This window comes from Osmerus eperlanus, chromosome 25, assembly GCF_963692335.1.
Source record: "Osmerus eperlanus chromosome 25, fOsmEpe2.1, whole genome shotgun sequence".
Taxonomy (NCBI): domain Eukaryota; kingdom Metazoa; phylum Chordata; class Actinopteri; order Osmeriformes; family Osmeridae; genus Osmerus; species Osmerus eperlanus.
The window spans coordinates 831781-856697 of record NC_085042.1 but is presented as its reverse complement, the minus strand read 5'-3'; the positions used below and the strand labels follow the sequence as shown (position 1 = coordinate 856697).

At 41.1% G+C, this 24917-nt stretch overlaps 1 protein-coding gene across 1 annotated transcript; it reads right to left on the bottom strand.

Annotated features, from left to right (window-relative positions):
• Positions 1-13214: 13214 nt before the first annotated feature.
• Positions 13215-15988, bottom strand: LOC134012047 (proliferating cell nuclear antigen). Its single transcript, XM_062451661.1, has 6 exons — positions 15549-15988; positions 14577-14674; positions 14420-14487; positions 14100-14294; positions 13835-13958; positions 13215-13754 (listed from the first exon to the last, which is right to left on the bottom strand). Exons 1-6 carry the CDS (start codon positions 15767-15769, stop codon positions 13678-13680), a joined length of 783 nt encoding a protein of 260 aa, XP_062307645.1. The 5' UTR covers positions 15770-15988; the 3' UTR covers positions 13215-13677.
• Positions 15989-24917: the final 8929 nt, after the last annotated feature.

Genomic DNA, 24917 nt, shown 5'->3' with positions numbered 1-24917 from the left:
TTGGTGTTGATGAAAAGCACATTCAGGAATGGTTAAGTCAGCTACCTCGCCATATTGTATACAATATGTATAACTATCTATAGGCCTGAATGCAATTGTCGCAATTGCATTATAATAATGTATAATTTTTTTCAAGCAATGTCTTAATTTAGAATTATATAATTGTATTCAGAATTATTACGTGACTTTATTTTGAAGGCCTTTTGGGACGCTCATGAGTGAGAGTCGACAACCTAACAGCAAGCGAAGCACAGACAATTTAAAGCTCTGATAAAAGTTTCAAGTTCAAGTTTATTATCATATACTCATAAACAGCATTTATAAGTAATGAAATTCTTTGTGCTCAATGTCCGTTCAACTTTCAGAATAAAAAAATTAAATACTAAAGAATGGAGAAAAAGGGTAGAAAAAAATAAGAAAAATTGTAGTGCAAAAAGATATTTCAAGGACAGTTCAGCATCCTGATGGCATGTGTGAGAAAACTATCCCTGTATCTGCTGGTACAGGACCTTATACTCTTGTATCGCCTTCCAGAAGGCAGGAGGGAGAAAAGACTGTGGCAGGGATGACTAGGGTCAGAAATGATCCACTTGGCCTTTCTCCTGCACCGCTGGCTGTAAAGGTCCTGAATGGATGGTAATGCAGTCCTTGTAATACGCTGTGCAGATTTGACCACTCTTTGTAGTGTCTTCCTGTCCTGGGCAGTGCTGTTGCCAAACCATGTTGTAATGCCACCAGTCAGTATGCTCTCAATGGTGCACCGGTAAAAATTGGTCAGTATAGTGCAGTCCATGCCAAATTTCCACAGTCGCCGCTGAAAAAAGAGCCTCTGTTTCGCTGTCCTTGTAACCACACCAATATGGTGGTCCAGCTCAGATCCTCACTGATGTTGATACCAAAAAATCTGAAACTTTTGACTCTCCACAGCTGTGCCCGCGATGTGAATGGGTGCATGTTCTCCCTGCAGCCGCCTGTAGTCCACTATCAACTCCTTGGTTTTTGCTACATTAAGCAACAGGCTGTTATGCTGACACCAGGATGTCATTGTTGCCACCTCTGCTCTGTAGGCAGACTCATCACCATTCTTGATGCAGCCGATAATGGTGGTGTCATCAGCAAACATAATGATAGTGTTGGACCTTTTTGTGGCTGCACAACCATAGGTGAACAGAGAGTACAACAGTGGGCTTAACACACAACTCTGTGGGGCACCAGTGCTGAGTGTTAGACTGGTGGGGTGATGTTACCTAGCCGTACTGCCTGTGTCCTGTCCAGCTGCACATGGAAGGACTGATGTTCCGGTCCTGTAGTTTTATGATGAGCCTGGATGGTACTATGGTGTTGAAAACGGAGCTGAAGTCGATGAAGAGCATCCGCACGTATATGTTGTTCTGATCCAAGTGAAAGAGAGCAGTGTTCAAGGCCAAAGCTACAACATCATCTGTAGACCTGTTCGGCCTATATGCAAACTGGAGTGGGTCTAATGCAGGTGACAGGCAGCATGTAATGTGATCTTTGACTAACGTCTCAAAGCATTTCATCACAACAGGGCAACAGGGCGGTAATCATTGAGACAGCTCACTGATGGTTTCTTAGAGACTGGGATGATGGTGGCCCCCTTGAACCTATTGGGGACGACAGACTGCGACAGGGAGAGGTTAAAGATGTCAGTGAACACCTCTGCCAGTTCAGGAGCACAGGCCTTGAGAACACAGCCAGGGATGTTGTCAGGTCCTGGAGCTTTATGCACATTCACTCTAAGTGATAAGTTTAAGGTTGTTATAGAGGTTGTTAGCAATCTAAGGAAACCTCTATTCCCTTGTGTAGGCTACAGCATGCAGCCAACAAAGTATGTTGTTTTGTGTCTGTATTTGACTTTGGTGAATGTTATTTACATGCTGCGCATGTCATTGCATGTTCATATTAAGCTAATGTGGTCTTTATTTTCTCATTACAGCGTGAGTTTAGTTTTAACGGTGGATTTGGAGAAAAAGCTTCAAATAAATCTGTAGCAAGAAAGACACTTGTGCCTGCCAGTGTTTCATGGGATAATAGTATGCTACACTTGTAAATTACTTGTGTAATAAATACTGTGTTTTAATTTAACCAATTAAATAACCGTTTTCTGATTTTTGTGGGGAGGCGTTTAATCGAAGGTGCCATTTATCACACAATGTTCATTTTTGGTGCAGCGTTTATTCAAGGTCAACGTTTAATCAAAGAAAAACTGTAGTTTTCTTCCCAGCATGGGAAGGCCAAAGGATGTTTACAATTGTAGTAGGCCATTGATATGTTTTAAAAGTTCAGGGATGTAATTTGTTGGATAAGAAGCCCCCATCCCCCACTCCAGAGACAATTGATGACAGAGAGGTGCTGACATTAAGTTAAACATAGTCATGCGTTAAAGAGTAGAGTAAAAAATAGAGACAAAATGTGTACATGGATGTTGAAACTCAGTGCTCTGAGTTTGTGCATGTCAGTTTAGACAAACGTAGCCTTTTAAACCTCTAGGTTTAATTCTCTCTTTTATACATTTAAAGTTGGATTTGACATTTAACAGACATTTAATCATTTAGCAAGTTGTTTGACTCAAAAACCATAACGAAGTACATATGGTGTAAAAAATCTGCAGTCAAATTTGGCGAAATTGCTAGCTTGGATGTTATCTTTACATATAGATGGGTTGGTGGTTACAAACAATGAGGATGCGCACGCAGCTTCAAGGCAGAACAATGCCTACCATTTCACCTCTAGTTTATATGTTCCCACCCCCCCCCCCCCCTTCTGAATTAAGTTAGATTGATCTGATTTGTTGATATCTGTTGCTATGAAAACCATTTTAGCCAAGCTAACTAACATTGTTTTTAGCTAGCTGACATTACCATTCAATCACTAACAAAACACGAATAGAAATACTTTGCTAACAGTCCTCAGTCCCCCCCTACTGTTGGTCACCCTGTTAGATTGATCTGATTTGTTGATATCTGTTGCTATGAAAACCATTTTAGCCAAGCTAACTAACATTGTTTTTAGCTAGCTGACATTACCATTCAATCACTAACAAAACACGAATAGAAATACTTTGCTAACAGTCCTCAGTCCCCCCCTACTGTTGGTCACCCTGATTGTGCATGTTGTGTAGTTTAATGGGATCAGAGAGTCTGACCATGACAAAGTATTGTTAAGCTGCTGTACCATCACAAGGTACACTTGCTAACAGCTGGACATTAGCTATACCTTGGTCCAGTTCCCTACATGACTCTTGACAGTTGTTTGACTGAGACTCTAGAGAGAGCTCAATTCAGGTAGAGTTCTAATAGCCATGGTCTTCTAACCAGTTTCAGTTTTGAAAACAGTGTGACTGTGTATGGTATGTTTTTTGGGCTACTTCTAATGGCATGACCTGCGCTGGGATAGAGGGAAACAGCATGGATGGGGAAAGTGTGTGGGCAGAGCAAGCAGTAGTAGTACATAACCTACACACTTCCTTTAGTGAAGTGTATCCTCACTTTCATAAAGTTATTGTTGTAATCAAAGCTTTTAAAGAATGGATCTCTGCATGATGGGCCTGACCAGAGCACAGGTGGCCTGACACAACACGCTTCAAAGTTGTCTCTTTCAAAAGGGTGGAATTTTAACCCTGTCAGTCCAACATGTCTAAAAGTTGGTACGCATGCCTTATTGCCAATGGGGAACAAATAAGTCTCAAGAACCCATAATGTCGGCAGCATGGATATTTCTCTACAGTGACAATTTGTGAAGAATTTCAAAAAATGACTTCAAATCAGCCATTGATCCAATTGTCTTGAAATGTTGTGTACATGTATGAAATACATGTCTGTGTGATGTCAATTTTGTAATGGTTTGCAATGCTGAGGAGGAACCCGCCATTGCTGCCTGCAGCTATATTTAGGGTTCCTCCGGTAGGAGAACCCTATTGTTATTGGTGGTATTATTCTTTTTTACCCATGGGAGTCAATGGCAGCCCCTAGACCAGTACCGTAAAAAGTTGTGAAATTTGGCATGTTGAAACTGCAGACCATTAGTAACTACCATACCAAACATGGGCCATGTGAGACAATAGGTGGCGCTACAGGCCACGCCCCAATATGTCAATTTTCAAATTGATGCCATTTGCAGGCCATAAGTCCCAAAATTCTGAAATTCATTACATATGCCTTATTTCTCATGAGGAATAAAAAAGCCTCAAGAAGCTATAACGGCCACCATATTGGATTTGTCTGTACAATAAAGATTAAGGAAACGCGTTTTTTCCCTACTCCTCCTACATTTTTGGTCGAATTTTCTTCAAAATTGCCATAGATGATATCCAGACTGAGCCTCACAAAAGTTATCGTAGGGATTTCTGATTTTCAAAACCGTTTGTCCGGTAGAGCCAATCAAAATCTGCAACAAAGCAACCAAACAGGACGTTTGGTCAAATCTCAGCAAATCTTTGAGATATCAACACCAAACTTGGTATGTCACGTGGAAGACACTACAACATGTTACCATGTGCAAAGGCAACTTCATACCTCTAAAAATGATTGATATAAAGCAAATTGAATTTATTGCTAATGCTAAAATAATGCTTTACACATCCGCCGGCCAAAAACTGATACTCTGATTCAATCACTAGTTCATATGAAGACTCTTGAGAATGTTGAGTACACAAATCTGAGAAAAAGTTGACTGTAACATGAAAACTCGATTTTTAGTGAATATTTGAAACATGCATGCTTGGCTAATTTCTAGGGCTGTTTCCCCAAATCCTCTCTCCCTTTGCTCCTGTGCGCGCGTGCTCCACATTCTCTCACACACAAGGGGCCAGAGCCCCTTGACACACGCATGCTTTCTTGAAAATGTGTGCTGACCAAGCCCCCACCCTCGTTTTTTAGCCCCTGTTTCATTTCGCTTCCAATCGCAGCTCGCTGTTACGAATACAAATTATTTTTCGGCGGCCATTGTTGTTTCCCGTGTCCCGTGAAAGTCGTCTCCCGTGAAAGCCGTGTTGGAGGCAGCCACTTTCGGTAAGTCCTGGTTTTACACATTTTAAGCTAGAATTAATGATTGGGTTTGTGAAAGTACACTACTCTTGAATTATGGTGAAGGTTTAGCACTTTTAGACCTTATAGATCGTGATTCTGAAGTGACGGAAAACCAAACTCGAAAAGTAGCTACTGTAGCTCTAGCTTTTTTCCTCTGTGTTTTTAATTAGTGAGTCATTTTGCATCTCGGCGAATTGTTCATCAAAAAGGTCGAGGAGAGCAGCCTTTAGGAGAAAAAGCAATTCCCCACAGACCTGTCGGCTCATAATGGTGATTTTTGGCGTGAAAGTCTTTGTAATAAGCCTATGCGGCAGGGAGACTTTTTCAAGGCGAGCCTGTTTCATTCGTCATATGCCCTGAGAAAGCGACCTACGTTAGCCAGGCTAGTTTTGCCAATTTCGGTAAGTCAGGCTATTTAAAGGTCTCTTACAGTCAGAATCACTGTTTACAAGCAAAGGTCGAGCTGGTCTTTTGTCAGATGTGTATATATTGACCAGTTTAGAGGTAAATACTCTTGCCAGAGCCTGGAATCGAACCTGTGTTTTGAGTGACTGCATGGGTCTCCATGACGTCAACACATTTGGATTCAAGTTCAAGTAATGACACTGCATTTCACAGTCAAAACTGAAGTCTGTATCAAGTGTAGATGGGAAAAGCTTCATTTTTCACAACTGACATGGACCCTTTCTTCACTTTGACAGGTCTGGAGGGTCATGCAGAGGCCTGCTCAACAGAGTTCAACAGAGGATGCAACAGACTCGAGGATGGTGAGATCCACACAGACCCCTTGCTGGACTACCCCTCTCTAGCTGGACAGCTTCTCTTCAGCCCTGACCCCAGAACAGCTTGATCCAGCTGGCCTGCCTGCCTGCCTGCCTGCCTGCAGGCCCTGCTTGCCCCTGCCTGCCAGCCCTCCAGAGACAGTCACCCCACAGACACAGTAGCTCTGCAGCCTGCTTTTTTGAGGACATTGATGAAAAAGGACAAGCCAGCATTACTTTGATGAAAGTCTAAATGTTTAATCCTTTCCATGTGCCAGTATGCCAAGCTGCTGACTTTGTGTCTTAAGTGATGAAACTAGTTCAAGTGATAGACTTTTGACCTGAATCCAATGATTATTCATCTGAATAAAAACCACTCAAGAGAAGTACTGCTTCTTGGAGCATTTGTGCTCCACATCAGTACATCTCACACATTTGCCTTTGTTTCCATGGGATTCATGGAATTGTTAGTTTCTGCTCCACCATTTCCACCCTAGTGTAATTATAAGTATAATTTAGGACAGCAATTACATTTTTGTGTTATCCTTCCGCATTACACACATTTAGTCAATGTTCTTAAACTCAACCGATTATTGTCATTTTACCATACTGTTCATATTGAACAGACATCAGTGTTTACTTGGAAAGATGACTGTATATTTCCACTTTTGATTTGTATTTCCATCGTAAGTTTGGTCTTTAATTTCATTTGGAAGTGGTATTAAAAGGTCTTACATTTAACTTGTTTATACCTGTAGACACCCTGTGAAGCCCCCACTGCAGAGACAGTTGGTGACAGAGAGGTGCAGACATTAAGTTAAACATGCCTTAAGAATAGAGTAACAAATAGAGACTAAATGTGTAAATGGCTGTTGAAACTGAGTTGGTGCATGTCAGTTTAGGCAAAGGTAACCTTTTAAACCTCTAGGTTTAAAACAAATTCAGATTTGATTGGAACTCTCTTTTATACATTTATAGTTGGATTTGACATTTAATTCATTTAGCAAGTTGTTTAACTCAAACAACCATAACACGGTACATATGGTATACAATGCTGCAGTCAGATTTGGCGAAATTGTTAGCTTGGATGTTATCTTTACATATAGATGGGGTCTTGTTGATGCGCACGCAGTTTCAAGGCAGAAAGACGCGTTCCATTTCACTTTTACTGTACCTACACCTTTAATGTTCCCGCCATCCCCCCATTTCTGAATAAAGTTCGACTGATCTGATTTGTTGATTTCTGTTGCTATGAAAACCAGTTTAGCCAAGCTAACTAACATTGTTTTTAGCTAGCTTGCATTACCATTCAATTGCTAACAAAACATTAGTAAAAATAGCTTGCTAATCGGGCAGAACTTGAACTCGGGCAGGAGACTCTGAGACCTCAGCGCACCACTAGCATCTCGTCATATCACGCAGTCGGAGCACAGCTAGATAATCAGCGTCAGCGCTCTTGGGTACCCAGCATGCAGTGCGGCATGTTAAAAAAACAACAGCTACGCAAGGGATTTCAGTTGTTGTGTTCGTTCAGTTAGATGTTTGTAATGTTATTGGCCGGGTTTCCCAGATTCGTTAAGAAGCTCTTAACGCTAAGAGCTTCTTAGGAGCGTTCTAAGAGCGTTCTAGAGCGTTCTTAGAACGCTCTTAAGAAGCTCTTAGCGTTAAGAGCTTCTTAACGAATCTGGGAAACCCGGCCATTGTTTGTTAGTTAATATAATCTTGTTGGTCACCTTGAGTGTGCATGCTGTGTAGTTTAATGGGAACAGAGAGTCGGCCATTTTACTATCACAGGCTATACTTGCAAGGAGCTGAACGTGGGCTGTGCCCTAGACCAGACCAATTGCCTATGAGGCTAATCTTGATTCTGGATTGACTGAGATTCTGGAAAGAGATCTACTCAAGAAGAGAGTCAATATCTGTGGTTTTCAAGCCATCTTTGAGAAAGTTTGAAAACAATGTTGCGGTTAATATGTTTTGATTGTGGGAGGCAACTTTTGGACTACACCTAAACCTCATGCGGCCACCGCACCACCCGCACTGGCAAAGAGGGAAACAGTATGGATGGGGAAAGTGTGTGGGCAGAGCAAGCAGTAGTAGTACATAAACTACACACGTCCTTTACTAAAGTGTATCCTGACTTTCATAAAGTTATTGTTGTAATCAAAGCTTTTAAAGAATGGATCTCTGCATGATGGGCCTGACCAGAGCACAGGTGGCCTGACAGAACACGCTTCAAAGTTGTCACTTTCAAAAGGGTGGCATTTTAACCCTGTCAGTCCAAAATGTCTAAAAGTTGGTACGCATGCCTTATTGCCAATGGGGAACAAAGAAGTCTCAAGAACCCATAATGTCGGCAGCATGGATATTTCTCTACAGTGACAATTTGTGAAGAATTTCAAAAAATGACTTCAAATCAGCCGTTGATCCAATTGTATTGAAATGTTGTGTACATGTATGAAATACATGTCTGTGTCATGTCAATTTTGTAATGGTTTGCAATGCTGAGGAGGAACCCGCCATTGCTGCCTGCAGCTATATTTATTATTATTATTCTAGTTCCATGGGAGTCAATGGCAGCCCCTAGAACCCTTGGATAACTTTTTGTTAAACTTGGCACACTCATTAAGGACAGTTCCGTCATTACCTACACCAAGTTTCATGTATCCCATTAGACCACTCTAGCGCCACCAATGGGTCAAAGTTGGACTTGTGTTTACACACGCAACTTTTGAACCGTATGACTTATTTTCAAAAATGAGGTACCGTTGGATTCCCTGGATCAAGACGAGTTCAACGCACCCTATGACGTCAATTTCCGGTTATATGATTTTCCGCCATTTCCGGTTTGATCAAAAACCTTTGAAAGCCTACTCCTCCTACAATTTTTGTCATATCTTCTTCAAAATGACCAGAGATGATCTTCAGACCAAGCCTCACAAAAGTTATCCCATGGCGTTTTGATTTTCTAAACCGTTTGTCCGGCACAGCCAATCAAAATCAGCAAAAAAGCAACCAAACAGGAAGTTGGGTCAAATCTCAGCAAATCTTTGAGATATTAACACCAAACTTGGTATGATGACTCGGAACCCTCTTCTGAGGATGTCTACACAATTTGGTGTCATGTGATCACTGGGCGTGGCCGCAGGAAGCAAAAATGTGTTTTGGCCAATAACTATTGATTTGTTTGCCTTTATTAAGTGATTCCTTTGTCTCATGATATCTTGGGACATCCCGTGTGTGACACATGATAACTTGTGATAAAAGCCGAATTGATGCGGCCGCCATTTTGAATTAATTGAAAAACTTTATACTCTACTCCTCCTACAATTTTTGTCATATCTTCTTCAAAATTACCAGAGATGATCTTCAGACCAAGCCTCACAAAACTTATCCCATGGCGTTTTGACTTTCTAAACCGTTTGGCCGGTACAGCCCATAAATATCAGCAACAAAGCAACCAAACAGGAAGTTGGGTCAAATCTCAGCAAATCTTTGAGATATCAACACCAAACTTGGTATGTCACAAGGAATACACTACATGATGTTACCATGTGCAAAGGAAACTTCATATCTCAAAAAATGGTTGATATAAAGCAAATCGAATTTATCGCTAACGCTAAAATAATACTTTACAAATCCGCCAGTCAAAAACTGATACTCTGATTCAATCACAAGTTCATATGAAGACTCTTGAGAATGTTTAGTACACAAATCTGAGAAAAAAGTTGACTGTGAGATGAAAAGTCGATTTGTGGTGAATATTTGAAACATGCATGCTTGGCTAATTGCTAATGAAATTTCCAATGTAATGTCTCCCTCTGCTCCTCAGCGCGCGCGCTCCACATTCTCACACACTCAGCCTTTCCCTTGACACACGCGGAAGCTTGGCGAGACGCATACACAACATTTCAGGCAATTGTGGGCTGACTAAGCCCCCACTCATTCCTTGGCTTGAAGTGAAGGCCCTTGTGGATCTTGATGGTATTGCATTTCCGATTTTGTGTGCAATGGTAAAAAGTTCTCAAAATCCTGAAACATTGATAGTATAGGCCAAGAGTAACTACCACACCACAAATGGCCCAATATCACCCATAGGTGACGCTACAGGCCACGCCCTGATACACAAAGACGCAAGGCTTTCTGGAATGGGTAGGCTCACCAAGCCCCCTCCTTTCATTCCTTGGCTTGAGATAAAAGCCCTTGTGGATCTTGATGGTATTGCATTTCAGATTTGGTATCCCATTGGTAAGTATACAGCATGGATTTTTCTATACAGTGACAATTTGTGAAGAATATACATTTTTCAATGGTTCACAATGTTAGGAGGAATCCGCCATTGCTGCTTGCAGCTATATTTTTCATTCGTTTTCATCAGGGTAACCACATGTAAAGGACGTTCGTTACCAACATTGTGTAATTATAAAGTCTACAACTTTACAAATGTTCACCGTAGTCTACAATTAATGGAGTAAAATCTTAATAACATGTTTTTTTATTCAAATATATCAACTAATATGGTGTATTTCATCACCCTGCAGCCGATTTCACAAGCGTCTCGCGAAAAAATTCGACCAGCTGCCAAAACGATCGCTACAGATCGCAGGCGATCGCAGGCAATCGCAGCGCTTCGCAGCCAGTGTGGTCGGTCCCATTTGATAACATGGGCGCCGAAAGAAAAAGGAGGCGCTTCCAGGCGCGTCGCAGCAGATCGCAGCCGATCGCAGGCAGTGTGTCCCAGGCGTTAGGCGGCAGCCATGTCGTCATGTCACAAAGTTAATAATTTTACAGTTTTACAGTCAATTCTACACCTAAAAAGTCGAGCAGGGCAGCTTTCAAGAGATATGGGAATTCTGCTTTTAGCCAGCTGGTCCGATTATTTTTGTGATTTGTGTAAAACTGGCAATGAGAGTGAGACTGTGTCCCCGTTACACTGTTTTGACGTTGTTAGCCTCAGTCAGACTCGGGTCGCTCACTGGCAGTGTGCACAATGTTATATTTCACTCCATTCTACACTAAAAACGTCAGGGAGGACTGCTTTATGTAGATACGAGCCTGCTGAATATCTCGCCAGCATCTCGGATTTCCTTAACCGAGCCTGTTTCATTCGTCATTTGCCTGAGAAATTGACCTCCGTTAGCCACGCTAGTTTTGCCTGATCACTTGGTCAGGCTATTTAAAGGTATCGGGGTCAAGTGACTTTTGTGCATGGACAAATGAAACGTAAATGTACAAGTAAAGGCACTTGTCCAAGTGCCTCAAAAAGTTAATGTCAAGCCCTGAAATCCAGTGGCCAGAGATGATGACCTGATCGACACTCCAGTGTATTATACCCGGGAGAAGTTCGTCTTTTGCGTCCGACATGCGCAGTTGAGCATGCTTGACAGTCGTGTGACGTAGGGTGATAATTGGTCTATTCACCTTATTCAGCTCCGCCCACTTTTTTCATCTTTTTGCACTTCCGTTGTATTGGCACTTCCGCTTTACCGGGGATAACATTCAATTAAGAACTGCCGAGAGGTCCCGCTGCTAAAATATTAAATAATTAGGTGGATTTGTGCCAGATGTGCTATGTTCGTGTGCTACAACAAGTCAACAATACACCCTTTCACTGGATGGCTTGAAAACGACTTTTAAATGTTTATATAATTCGTTTGCCGGTCAGATCGCTGCCCTGCGCTCTGCTGTGATAAGCAGGCGTTATATTAGCCACAAACATAAGATGTTCTAACGATTACACTGCAGGGCATATACTGTGTTTAAAAGCTTAGGTCCTCTAGAATTCAGTTGTGTGATTAATTTTACAGTACGTGTATTTGAGATTCCCCTGCAAAACCGACCAGCTAACATTGTTAGCAGTAGAACGTTAGCTTCTTTATCTACTTGAGGCTCTAGTTTTTACATCCGGTCTCTGCTATTAGCCATAAACTGCAAATGTATGAGTGACAAATTACACAAATTGTGCTGTAATAATAAATAGTAACAACTTTTTCATCGAGGGTCTTTGGTACAAGCTTTATGCAACGTGTTAAAACTTACATGATATGGGGTGTGCACTATCAATTCCCTCCTATCTAATGGCAATTTGAAAGAAGCATCTATTAAATAATTTGATTGCTGCGTTGTTTCAAAAGCTTTACATTACATTTAGATGCACTGCAGCAGTTGTTTTGCTCACAGCCATGCCCATACATTTGGTTATAATCTTGTATCTACCAATATCGTAAATTGAGAATACTAAAATATAGCTAGTTTATCTCTTATTACACACTTTATGTCGCAAGTGATACGAGCAAACAAGGAAACTTCGGTGGGTCTTTTAAATTCAGCGCCTTCAGCCAGGGACGCAGATCCGGACCTCTTCTTTCCATGGTCAAAATAATGATAATACAGGGTCTGATTCCGTTTTCTCCAGCTGTTATGGCAGCCACGAACTGCACAGTTGACGCTGGGTATCTCTATTAGCCTTAAATTAGTACCAGAGCCTGTTTAAGACAATCTCTTTTAGTACCGTTTTAAAGCGGAAAGTATCTAAACCGGAAATGAGAATACGCGGATGGCCGCGCCCATCGTGATTTCCGGAATAAGGTGAATAACTTTCTGGACAGAAAATTCTGGACAGTTTAGCTGTCAGTGGATCGGGACCCACTGGCAAGAGCAGAGCCAGAGGCAAAAGCAGTCGATTGAAGTTAATCCACCAGAGGCTTTAACCCGCCCCCTGATTTTTGATGGATGATGATAGATGTATTTTGCTGCAAGTTACACCGTGGATAAATGTATAAGTATAAATAAATGCAAACAAATGAATACGTATAAATACATATGGCATTTATATATTTAATGTCTCATTTAATTTGTAATTTATAAATGTTTTATGTCAATTAAGCATTCAATTATATAATTAAGCATTGTATTTTGTAATTATATATATCTATATATTAAGTTTTGGCTCCTGTAATCCTCCATACCAGCCAGGGATAGGCTACCAAAAAAAGGGATTGTCCCCAAAAAACGGGACGTCTGGTTAATAAGTTTCAATGTGTTTTAATGATAATCGTATGTCAATAAATGTACATTGTATTGTCAGTGCTAAAAGTTAGTAAATTGTTGTACTTGATCACATTTAAGTGTCAACCAGACCTTTGCATGAGCCCCCCGTGGGCCTTGGTCAACTTGTTCCCTTTAATACCTCCTGACAGCAGGTCTGAGTGGAATTGTAGAATTATGGATGTGCACCCAAATATATCTTGAAGAATGTTTGTAGGACCGTGTTGAATTTATGACACAAAGAATTGGTGTTCCAACCCAGGACTAGCAAATTGTACCCTATAATGACTGGTGACAGTACATTTATTTTCATGTGAACAGTAAGATTCAGACAAGTACAGCACCACAGAAACAAATCCAAACAGAAAAATTTCTTTATTGGGGCATTGAATTAATGAATACAAAAACAGGTGGTTTAATACCTCGTGACCACAACATATTTACAGGCATATATCTACAGAATTAAGTCAGAATGAGTGTTTCCATAGAGATGGATGGAGGGATAGAACATTATCTATACCACTGATGCAGTATGAGCTTAACCTGCCTAATGTTCTGCAGTGGTGGTAACAGGTGCTCAGAATAGGCCAGGAGAAACAGACACCCACACAGTCATGAGAGCTGGAGGCGAGAATTAAGCATTTAAAACAGTAGTAAGAGGCAGTCATATGACCATGTCTGGAAATTAATCTCTCACATGCTTTTCATAGCAGACACATCAAACATACAAAAACCTAAAGAAACGCCACTAACATTCATCTTGAGAAACGACTCTACCCCTGCCCCCACCACCCTTTTGCTCTCTGTCTGTTGTAGTTTTCCTAAGACGCTTCCTCGTCGATCTTGGGAGCCAGGTAGTATTTGACGTGGCCCATGTCAGCAATCTTGTACTCCACCACTGAAAGAAGAGAGGACACAGGTTAGACAGGCAGGGAGCAAGGGGCTAGAGACATGAGGAGGCTCTGAAAGAGTACAGACCCAGAGGGATGTCTGCAGACATGCTGAGGATGACAGTTTTGGACAGAGGCGTGGCCTTGGTGAAGAAGTTCAGGTAGTTGAGAGCGAAGATAAGCTGGACCGGCTCATTCATCTCAATGCTGACCTGAGGGAAGACATAGATAACAGTGAAGACGAGATTACCTACAAAATCAGCATTAACATTCTCACCCTCCACCAGAGCTGATGAAACATGAAGCTGGTACAATAAAAGCATTGTGTGCGTTTGTGTATGTGTAATACATACAGCCTCCTCCTCCTTGTCCACGTTGCTGGTCTGGGACAACTTAACGTTGCCCGTTCCCAGTTCTCCGGTGGCGGAGAACTTTACTCCGTCTTTGGCGCAGGAGATCATGACCGCATCCCCAATCTGGGACAGGTCCCGGCATATACGAGCAAACTCCCCCGATGGCATTTTCACAACACAGCTGTACTCCTGTTCCTGAGGGGAGGGTTAGCATAGTACAGGACTGGGCAGGACTTTGGGTGAAGCTCTAAAGTAGTGAAACTAGAATCTAAAGTAGTGTTATAGCATATTTAACTAATTCAGGTTGAACTGTGACTTACTGGGATCCCCAGCTGCTCCACATCAAGGTCCATCAGCTTCATCTCATAGTCTGAGACCTTCTCTTGGTCTGGGAGAGAGGTGCATTGAACATGATAAACCACTGTTGGTAGAGAGAGTATGCAGCTCCAAAGCTTAAGTTGGTGTGTGTGGACTTACTGAGCGTCTCAAACACAAGGGCCAGCGTGTCAGCGTTGTCCTCCGCTCTCAGGGTGATGGTGTCTTCGTTCCCAGCACACTTCAGGATCTTTGACATGCTGGGGAAGAACAGACCACACTCCAGAAACAGCACAGGAAAACTGTATATTTTAAATAGTAAATATATTGTTAACCAATACTAGTCAATCTGATTGTGAACCAAGATAAAAGTATAATTCTCTACAATTCTTTATTTACATCAATTGTTATTTTTCCTTCAAACCATGTTCAGATGGTCCTAACATGAAATGCTGGTTAATTAACAGAAAGGAAAAACATCTACAAAATAACACAATCTCACCCATCTATGGGAAACTAGGGTGTTTCAATGTTAGTGTAAGAGTATTGGCTCAATATCGTTTCCAAACATTCACTCAGTGAATGTTCAGACTCAATGACTAATTCCCGCCAACTACAAACCAGGCAGTAAATTTGGCGCTCAAACTACGTCACGTGAAAGCGGGACTTAGTAGGTGCGTTCGACTTCATGCAGCGCCGGCGTCGCCTGCAGCCCGGCTGACTTGAAGCAACCAATGGCATTCTCAGCTTCAAGGCAGCCGGCTGCAGCCGGCGCCGCTGCATGAAGTCGAATACACCTAATGTTATTCCTGCCCACAAGCAACAACGTGTTTAACCGCCCTTAAATATAAATTACAAATATAACACTAACTATACTCATTTAAAATATGACCACATACATCCACTAACGAGTAACTTTTGAAAAATTCTCATATACAGAAAGCTTCAGACGGCTACAATTCTGGGACATATCCGGACATCTCATACATAGCAAGCGAGAAGGCAATAGAGTCAAACACATTTCAATGTTTCATCTATCCACAACGATTTGCTTATTGCCAACGTTTATCAAACAAATAACTCACCTAACGCTACGATTTAACACATGGTCTGCCATCATGGCTAGTTAGGTACCTGGTCAGATTGACTCCCATGGCGAGGTTTCTGTCGCAGCGATACGAGTCAAAGCCATCGCTGCGAAGGGTGAGCTGGACGAGGGAAACGTGAGAAGAGTCCATGCTCTGGAGTGAGATGCCGGACGAGCTGACGTCCCAACACGCCTCTGTGATTAAATCTTTCAGAGCCTCCAATACCTTCTTCAGGATAGAGCCCTGGACCAAACGAGCCTCAAACATGGTGATATGAGTTGTGTCGGTTCTAGAAGTTAATTTCTAAAAACGGCTAGAATGTCCTCACAATACGCGTCGCTTGTCTGTAGTTTGGTAGCTGGCTGGTACAAAAAAAACTCTCCTGGTGACTCAGCAAAGTGCGAAGGAAGTACACTCCAATTTGGCAGAAATTGGACAGAATATTCTTCCTGCTCTGTTGAGGTTTGGACAGAATACTGAAAGCGCGCGCTCACGTGTTGCTTTAATGCCTTTGCGTGTGTCGTCATATCCGCTTGCTAACGGACTCCTCCCAACATTCCAAACTAGACTTTACGGTCTGAGAATGTCAGAGAATGTCTAATATATCCTTAAACAGGCTCTGTTACTATTCCGTCTTGGCTTACATTTCATAAGTGGTGGAAATCTTAGACCTACCAACATTTTTATATTGTTTGTATCTTATGTAAGACGTTTGTTCTTTAACATTGTATATGTTATTTGCAATAAATATATACATATAGATATTTATTTTTCTTCAAAATGGGGGTGATGAAAATGCATGGGAATTGTAAAATAGAGGATGGAATGATGCGAAATGAAAAATAGTATTAAATAATCAAGTGATTAAAATAATTTAAAAGCGATTTTATAAAAACTGTTGTGAAATGAAAACAAAGCCACGTAATTTCAAATTTTTAAATTTCACATCCATTTTAAACCTTATCATTATATTTTTCCATCAACATGCATTTCTATCACCTCTATTTCATCAAATAATTTGTGTTACTTCCCGATGGACAGGGCTAGCGCCTTGCACGGCAGCTCCGCCAACTGCAGACCTCTCTACTCAGGCCCCTCAGACCCAATTATCTATTTGTAAACATTGGGGATGCGCGCGCTTTATGGTTGCAGAAACCCACGCAGAGAAAGACAGTTAACCGACTCAATATATTATAGCCTATTTTATTCCGAATAGTTTAGTTTTAAAATGTACGCATACTACGACAGCTTGTCACCCAGTGATAGGCAACTAAATTAACCTTAGTAAATGGGATAAATCTTACAGACCCATATGCTTTGCCCTGTCAATGGTCAAACGACGAAATGAAATGGCCTAGCCTTCAGTGGCCAGAAATACAAAATTATCTGCTCGACACCCCAAGTGTTTATACCCGGGATAAGTTAAAAGCTTACAAGTCTGTGGTCATGTACAAGACATCAAGTACCATGATAACGATGTTCAAAACTTTGTAATGCTGAAAACTGAGGTGCTGCCTAGCCAAAGACAGGGCAAGAAGATTGAGTTGCACAATACCTGGGTTATTGTCAATAAGACAAACAACTGTATTCTGACAGCAAACTGCACCTGTATGGCTGTGTGTGTATTTAAAGTGAATTGACTTAATATCTTTCCATTATTACTTACCCAATCCAGTCAGTGGCATTTATAATTTAACGTCACTGCTTATTTGCTGCAATAATACAGCTGTTGCTATGGACATAGTAAAGCACAATTTAAACCAATGTGTTTAATACATTAGTTATCTAGAAATACATCTCTTTACCCACTTCTGCAGGTTAGGGTCATGCTGCAGCCATGCAGATGCACTTATGTTCAAGGTTGAGCTGTGGGTCAGGATGGGAAAGACAGAAAAGTATTGTACTGAAGGGACTAATTTGTGGATCCACACATCCAAGAGAGAGGTGAAGCCAGCCAGACTCAGTGAAATCAGCTTCAGAAAGCCTAAGAGGACAGACACACATCTTCAGCCAGCCAGAGCAAAGCGTAGAAAGACCAATGTCAAAGATTAAATATGATATATTTGGGTGTCGCTTATTACATCCAAGATCAAATGACACATCCAAGATGACATCATCGTGCTAATCATGATCTGGTTAATTCGGTTCTTCGAACACACCTGTTGTTTATGATTAGTATAGCTGGATTGAGTTGTCTGGGATAATTGTGTCTTCATGCGTTAAAAGGGGATATGCATCGATAGTAGAAACCTTGATCAGCAACGCTGCTATTGGCTGCTCACCATGGCCAAAGAGCGCACCCAGTTTTTCTCGTCAACAGAGCAAGAGCTATTGCTTGAAGGTTTAACAGCAATTTGAAGAGGAAATTAAAACGCAAGGGAAGTCTGCAAAAGCCAGGAGTGAGGGCTGGCAAAAGGTATCAGATAAATTAAATGCGTAAGTGGTGACCATAGATGTTTTATCACTCATTACAGTATATATGTTTGTATTTGAATAATCCCAGAGGAAATTTTTATTGCTCAAAGGTTGCTATTCTACAGCTCATGAGACAAAACTGTGACTCTCAGTTCAGCCTCGTTTTAATTTCAATTTTGTCTGAACCATTTCTCAAGTGTTGCTCCTAAAATTCACTAGGAGCAATAGGTGAGACAGAGCAACATTAGCAGGAGTCATAGTTGAGACTTGATGGAGATAACTTGCTCAGTCTCATTAATGGCTCATTTTGTTCTCATTAGGAAAGAAAATGAGCAGTACCAGAGCTAATATTGAGCAATATATGAGTCATATATCCATTTCTCATATGTTGCTCCTAAAATTCACTAGGAGCAATAGGTGAGACAGAGCAACATTAGCAGGAGTCATAGTTGAGACTTGATGGAGATAACTTGCTCAGTCTCATTAATGGCTCACTTTGTTCTCATTAGGAAAGAAAATGAGCAGTACCAGAGCTAATATTGAGCAATATATGAGTCATATATATTTATATATTAATGAAAAAAATCAAGGAAACTTTCAACAAATGCATGCAAATGGACCCTTTATTTAATGTTAAACAAAAATGATCACTTTGACAGAAAGGGCCATATCTGTAGGGATCCTTATATAGATATATACAGTATATCTGAGCAAAAACAAAACTTTTAGTGGACGCTGAACATTAGCAGAAGAAAAATCTGAACTTAACATATAAAGAATGTATATCTATTAGGGGTGGAACGGTACACTGAAGTCACAGTTCGGTTCATACCGCGGTTCAGACATCACGGTTCGGTACGAGTTCGGTAAAACGGAGGGAAAAGCAAAACAAACCAGGTTCCTCTATGAGTGAATACGGGCGCATTGAAGATGACATGTCAATTCCGATTGCGTCACTGATTTTTTTGGCCCTATTTGTATGTGTATCTAATGGCTGGTTAAGCACTGTAGGGAGAAGTAGGACAGTTTTTTTTGTCTCGTTCCAGTGATTGGCACACCTGGGTGATGGCGTCGGATATTTTTAGTCATTTATCACACGCCAGATGTGTTATATGCGTTAGCATGTTAGATGTACTTCCACTCACATACCCCACAATCAGTGACGTGCGGTGATGTCAGTCTGTGATATCGGCAGACACCGCTTCTGTCATTTTGACTTGAATTTTGCAGGGATTACGCTTACAATGTAGCTGGTGTAATGACGTTAGCTACGCAAATGTCCAGTAATATCTCAAATTTAATTGGTCCATGGCGGATTCGTAACGTAGGTGATTACTGGCATAACATATTTACGTGCAAAGGCACAGCAGAGTTGTGCTTTTCAACGTACATGTTGAAGAATACAGGATGGAAGTGCGCAAGTGAGTTTTTCGCTTGTCATCCACAGTGAACAGACAGTAAAAGCACTGCTTATTCTACAATTCTTTTTGTATTTGATTATGACTGCACGTCACTGCCCACAACTGCTGAACAACGCCGACACACAGTGCTCGTCTTATCCACCACTCTCTCGCCTGTACTACTGTAACTGAATGGGAAACCAAAGTTTTCCCAAACTTTAACTTAAAGAGGGCGGCGGGTCCTCTATCTCTTGTGGGTCGCCACCACTCGCCATACTCGTCCTTAGTGCTGCTAGCTATCTGACTCACGGCGGCGCCAATCAGAGCTTCAGAGCTACATATTAGATGTCCCTAAAGAACACGAGTATCTAACAGTAGTTCCGTATTACATTAATTAATTAAGTTTAAATTAAGTTTTATTCATTTTTATACCGTGTATTCTCCGTGTAATTTCATGCACCGAACCATGACGCCCATACCGTACGGTCTAATACGAATACATGTACCGTTCCACTCCTAATATCTGTGTATTTTCGACCCTCAGACGGCATTTGTTGATGAAGGCTTTTTTGACCCTGGCCTTCTCCACAGGTGTCCATCCGTCGAGAGTTCCACAGCACATGATGTAGGCTGCAAGAATAAAAGAAAGCACAAATTTAAGATAAATTCCCCTTGCGTACTGTAACCATGGTGTGGAAAATCCTGACTTAATTGTTACCAGGGAAATAGTCAATGTCCAGTTTTTGCCCTGATCACACACAAAACACCCCCCTCCTTTTAGGGCTCAACAACTAATCGCATTTGCAATAATATTGCGATATGTTAAAACATGGCAACGGCTGCGATTTGGTCATGTGACTCGCGAGAGCAAAGCAGTCTGCACTCCGCAGAGAAGGCATCAACTTGGCATGCTAACGCTACGCTGTACCTTGACCTGTTGTACAATGGCCTCAGTCCCAAAAAGGAAGCTGTGTGGGACTTTTTTTGGTTTAAACACCCCCAGACAAAACCGTTGCAGGGCGGAAGGTAATGTTTTCTCTCCCGTGTGTGTGTTTGAATGTCGGTCTGTATGTGTGTGAACAGGATTACGCAAAAACTACCAGCCCGATTTGTATGAAACTTGGTGAAGGGGTTAAGCATGGGTCTACATAATTCTGACCATAATTCGTCATTAGGCTCCTTGACGATCACTGCAAAAGAGCTGCAGTTCCTGTGCAGAGACAGGAGAACCTAGCCATCCAACCAACCAACCATCTCTCCAGCTCTCCATCGTAGCCAAAGCCCACCTGAGAGGTCACGACAGCTAGTCAGACTTGTTAGATCAGAGAGGTATATTAACATCGCATCGTTTGAGTATCGTAAAAGTCGAGACTTCAGGACCCCGGGTTCTGGACTGGATGGAGTGCTACAGAGAAGGTGTTCTGTCAGTCTCCCATGCATGCACAGGAACACTGAAGCTATGTAAAAGTGTCTCTTTTTAGTACAGGTTTACTGTGCAACACTAGTTCACTCCAATGTTAAAACTTTGCTATAAAAATACCACTCCAAGAACCAAAATAGTCAAAATAACAGACAGAATACACCATCGTAATTATGAACTCATGATTACCGGGATCAGATGTTTTTCACCGCCGTAGGTTTTGTGTTTTTGAAATACATGCAAGTGAATGTCTGAGACAGAAAGAACCTCCATCAACGGTCTTGACATAAACAGTCCACACAACAATAATGGCAATTGCAACTTCATGTAATACTCACCACAAAAACTTGAGCCCACGGTTACAGAGCTGACGCCAGGTGACAATGTAGTGAGAAAATGTAAATCTGCTGCAACAGAAAAACACTTGTATCATGCATGCAATTAATACATTGTGTAGCCTAAGTTCTAGAGCAGGGTTTCTCATAAATATATTTAGTGGAACGAAGTTAGTCTCCAACCACTCTGAGGCGGCAACGTCACACAAAAACGTAAATGTAATAACAACAGAAAACGTTTGGTAATAATAATGTACCTTCATTTGTAGCATTTTGTTATGTCGGTTTAAAACGTGGTTGCTAACTTTGACTATAGCACTGCAATTCCCCCCTCAACTGGGGTGCATGAGTGTTCGACCATCTAATTGATTTTACAGTAGATCGAATTCTTATCATCATATCCGGCATCGCCTAGCAATAATTTCAAGCTTGCCGCTCAAATTGCTAATGTTGCTGATTTGAGGTCGTTTTTATACAACTAAATAACCACATGAAAGCTGAAAATTTGGATTTAGACTTTCTTTGGTATGTATTTGTAGGAAAGTCACATCGCGTGGTCGGAGACTTATGTGGGCTCCACATGGTCGGAGACTCATGCCATGCACATACGCTCAGGTGGCCCGCCAGTTTCATGTGGGCACCCCCACATAGCTAAGTTAAGGGGGCTAACACACAAAAGTATTACACAAGTTCAGACAAACCTACTCGGTTCCCAGGTTTGACACAATATAGTGTCACTAGCATGTAAATTATAGCAAGCTAGTCTCATGGTGTGTCGGCTATCTAAGATGGTGGACGAAGGTTCGTAGCTAGTTGCCTTGCATGTGATAGCCAAAGGTAATCCTAATGCTAACATTAACTTATTTCTTTAGAAAATTGTGAAAGTCAAACCCCAAATCACCAGGTAGCTATTGTTAGCCATGCATACTTACATAGTTGAGATGAGTGATGGCTGGAAACACATGGATAGATAAACGACAAATTTCTTCCACTGAGTTGAGCCATGGAGTGAGTGATGACTGAACCGTTGAGTGAGTGATTTGCGCGCAATGCGCGATTGCACGGCTATCGCGAGACAATTTGAAAGCTGATAGGTTACTTGATTGATTCACTTTATCACAAAATGACCTAAATAGTTTCATGTAGGCCTACACTTTCTGCATTCTACACAATGCGATCACATTTTGCTAAAGAACATGAAACAATTGTGTAAAATACACAAAAGATGCTTAGTTTAATCCAATCCAGGCCAGTCTAATTGTTTTCAGTGTATATTTAACCAGCATTTTTTGTGCTGGCGTAAAATTTCTATTACACACATGTTCTTGTTGAGCATATCATTGTGATGTATTGTGAAAAAACAAAAGGGTAAAAACAGTTCTAACCGCATGCATCTGTAGTAGGCTAAACACAGTGATTTACCATTTTGGGGTTTTGTGTAGGCCTACTTTACCGTTGTTTTCACGGTAAAACAGTTGTAGTTTTTACAAAGCAATAATGCAAAAGTTAGAAAACTTTCTTGTATTTACATTAACAGTACTTATCTGTTAATTCAACAGTTATTTCATGTTTCATGTTATAATTAACAGTTTTTACTGTTGCTACTTTACTACCTTTCACTGTTAAAATTACGGATTTTCTTTACAGTGTGGTTATCCTCTCTACTGTTTTCCATTTCTATTTGTCCTATTCAAGTGCAAGTAATATTGATAGATTATTGATTTTGAAATATCCAGTGAAAACATATTGTTAAATTTGCTTTTGTCTGCATTATGTTAACCCCAATTTTCGCCATGTAAATATCAAAACATCTGTTTAAAATGTCATGGGCATTTGTTTTTCGTCATGGACAAGCATATAAACGACATTACAATGGGAAAGTTTAGTTAATTTTTAAAGAAAACAATAAATCTGGATGAGAATTCAGAGAGTGCTTGTGGAGAGCTCTTTGGTTGTTGTGTCTGAGCTCAGCATGAGATGCATGAATGAGACTAGGATGTGAATAGATTGATATTATAAAGAGATTGATATCTAAGAGACTGATATCTCTGCCTGAGATCAAAAAGAGGCACACAACTTGAGAAAATCTGAGACTTATTTCAGAGCTTGATGAGATCTATTATGAAACCCAAAAGGAGACTAATTTGAGATTTTGTGAGGCTTTTTCTCAGGAGAAAAACATGAGAAACAGGAGAAATAAGACATAATCTCGTTTTGGTTTCATACATACCTCATTCTTGTCTACGAGAAATGCATGAGACATTTTTGAGAGCTCTTTGCTAGTTTTATTTTCCTCTGGGATTTCATAATTATTTTATCAACTTAAATGTCAGAGCCACCCCGGGACCCACAAGATAATGGGAACAAGTAAAAGTGAAGTACAAGAACATTCTACAAAATGGTAATATTTACCACTTCTACTTTTCTCAGTATCTTTTAAAAAGATACTGTTACAGGATGTGTTTGTCTGTTTGTAACAGCAACCAAGAAAAAGGCTGAACAAAAGAAAACCGGTGGTGGTCCTGCACCCCCATGTTTTACCCCGGCAGAAGAGCTGTCCCTTGGGTTGAATGTGAATCGACCCATTCTGGAGGGCATCCCAGGGGGCAGCTCTTCCTCAGACCCACATCCAGGGACCAGTAGCAGCAATACCTTCATTACTGGTAAATTAGCTTTCAATTCTCTTAGTACACTGTACAATAATTAGTTGCTGCATTAAATTAAGTACAATCCAAATGGCTGTCACAGTAATATTAACTGTTAAATATTAATGATGTTTTAACTTATTTAGAGTTCATGTAAAAATATGTTGCCATATTGATCAAATTCTTTCCAGTGGTTCATTGTAATGATATTGTTTTCCCCTTGTAGTTTTACATAATGCCCCAACACGTTTACCTGTTCCTAATCAAGTGAATGGTAAATGGACTGCATTTATATAGCGCTTTTCTACCTTAGCGGCACTCAAATCACTTTACAATGTTTGCCTCTCATTCACCCATTCATACTCACACTCCAACATACCGACGGCAGCGAGCTACCATGCAAGGCGCCGGCCTGCCCATCGGGAGCAACTTGGGGTTCAGAGTCTTGCTCAAGGATACTTCAGCACATGACCTAAGAGGAGTCGTGGATCGAACCGCCAACCTTGCGATTAACAGACAACCCTCTCTACCCCCTGAGACACAGCCGCTCCAAGTGCTGGCTGAAGCATGTGCAGTAAGTATATTTTATCTAACGTTTTACATCAAATAAGAAGAAAGTGCAACCCTTTGTAATGCCCATTTGTTTCAATTACACAGGACAGTGTAGAGTGGGAGTCAGGTGGCTGAGCGGTGAGGGAATCGGGCTAGTAATCCGAAGGTTGCCAGTTCGATTCCCGGTCATGCCAACTGACGTTGTGTCCTTGGGCAAGGCACTTCACCCTACTTGCCTCGGGGGAATGTCCCTGTACTTACTGTAAGTCGCTCTGGATAAGAGCGTCTGCTAAATGACAGTGAAGAAACCCTGTCAGATGACTGTCCTTTGGAGGAAGTACCTGTAAGTGCATAATTAACTTGACTTAATAAATATATATACTGTATATGTGAGTTACAGGGGTCCACATCCACAGAAAGGCCCACAGAAGAGTCTACACACAGAAGTCATACAGAGGTGAGGTGTTGTACTTTTCATTTTTAATTGTGTTGCAAGAGGCATGTATTCATTCTTTGGTCCACCACTGGCACAGGGAGACATCCGTTCCCTCTATAAACGGAGTCTTCAAGTTAAGATTGAGTATTATTCCCTGAAAAAAACAAAAATTAAGGGGAGAAACTGAAATTGACAACTTGAAGAAGAAGAAA

What these genes read in the sequence shown, in the direction of transcription:
- LOC134012047 (XM_062451661.1), bottom strand. Translation starts at nt 15,769, where the DNA reads ATGTTTGAGGCTCGTTTGGTCCAGGGCTCTATCCTGAAGAAGGTATTG. An exon ending in TGGAGCAGCTGGGGATCCCA is followed by an intron (nt 14,295 to 14,419) that starts GTAAGTCACAGT and finishes CCCTCCCCTCAG; the next exon opens with GAACAGGAGTACAGCTGTGT. An exon ending in GTCTGCAGACATCCCTCTGG is followed by an intron (nt 13,755 to 13,834) that starts GTCTGTACTCTT and finishes CTCTTCTTTCAG; the next exon opens with TGGTGGAGTACAAGATTGCT.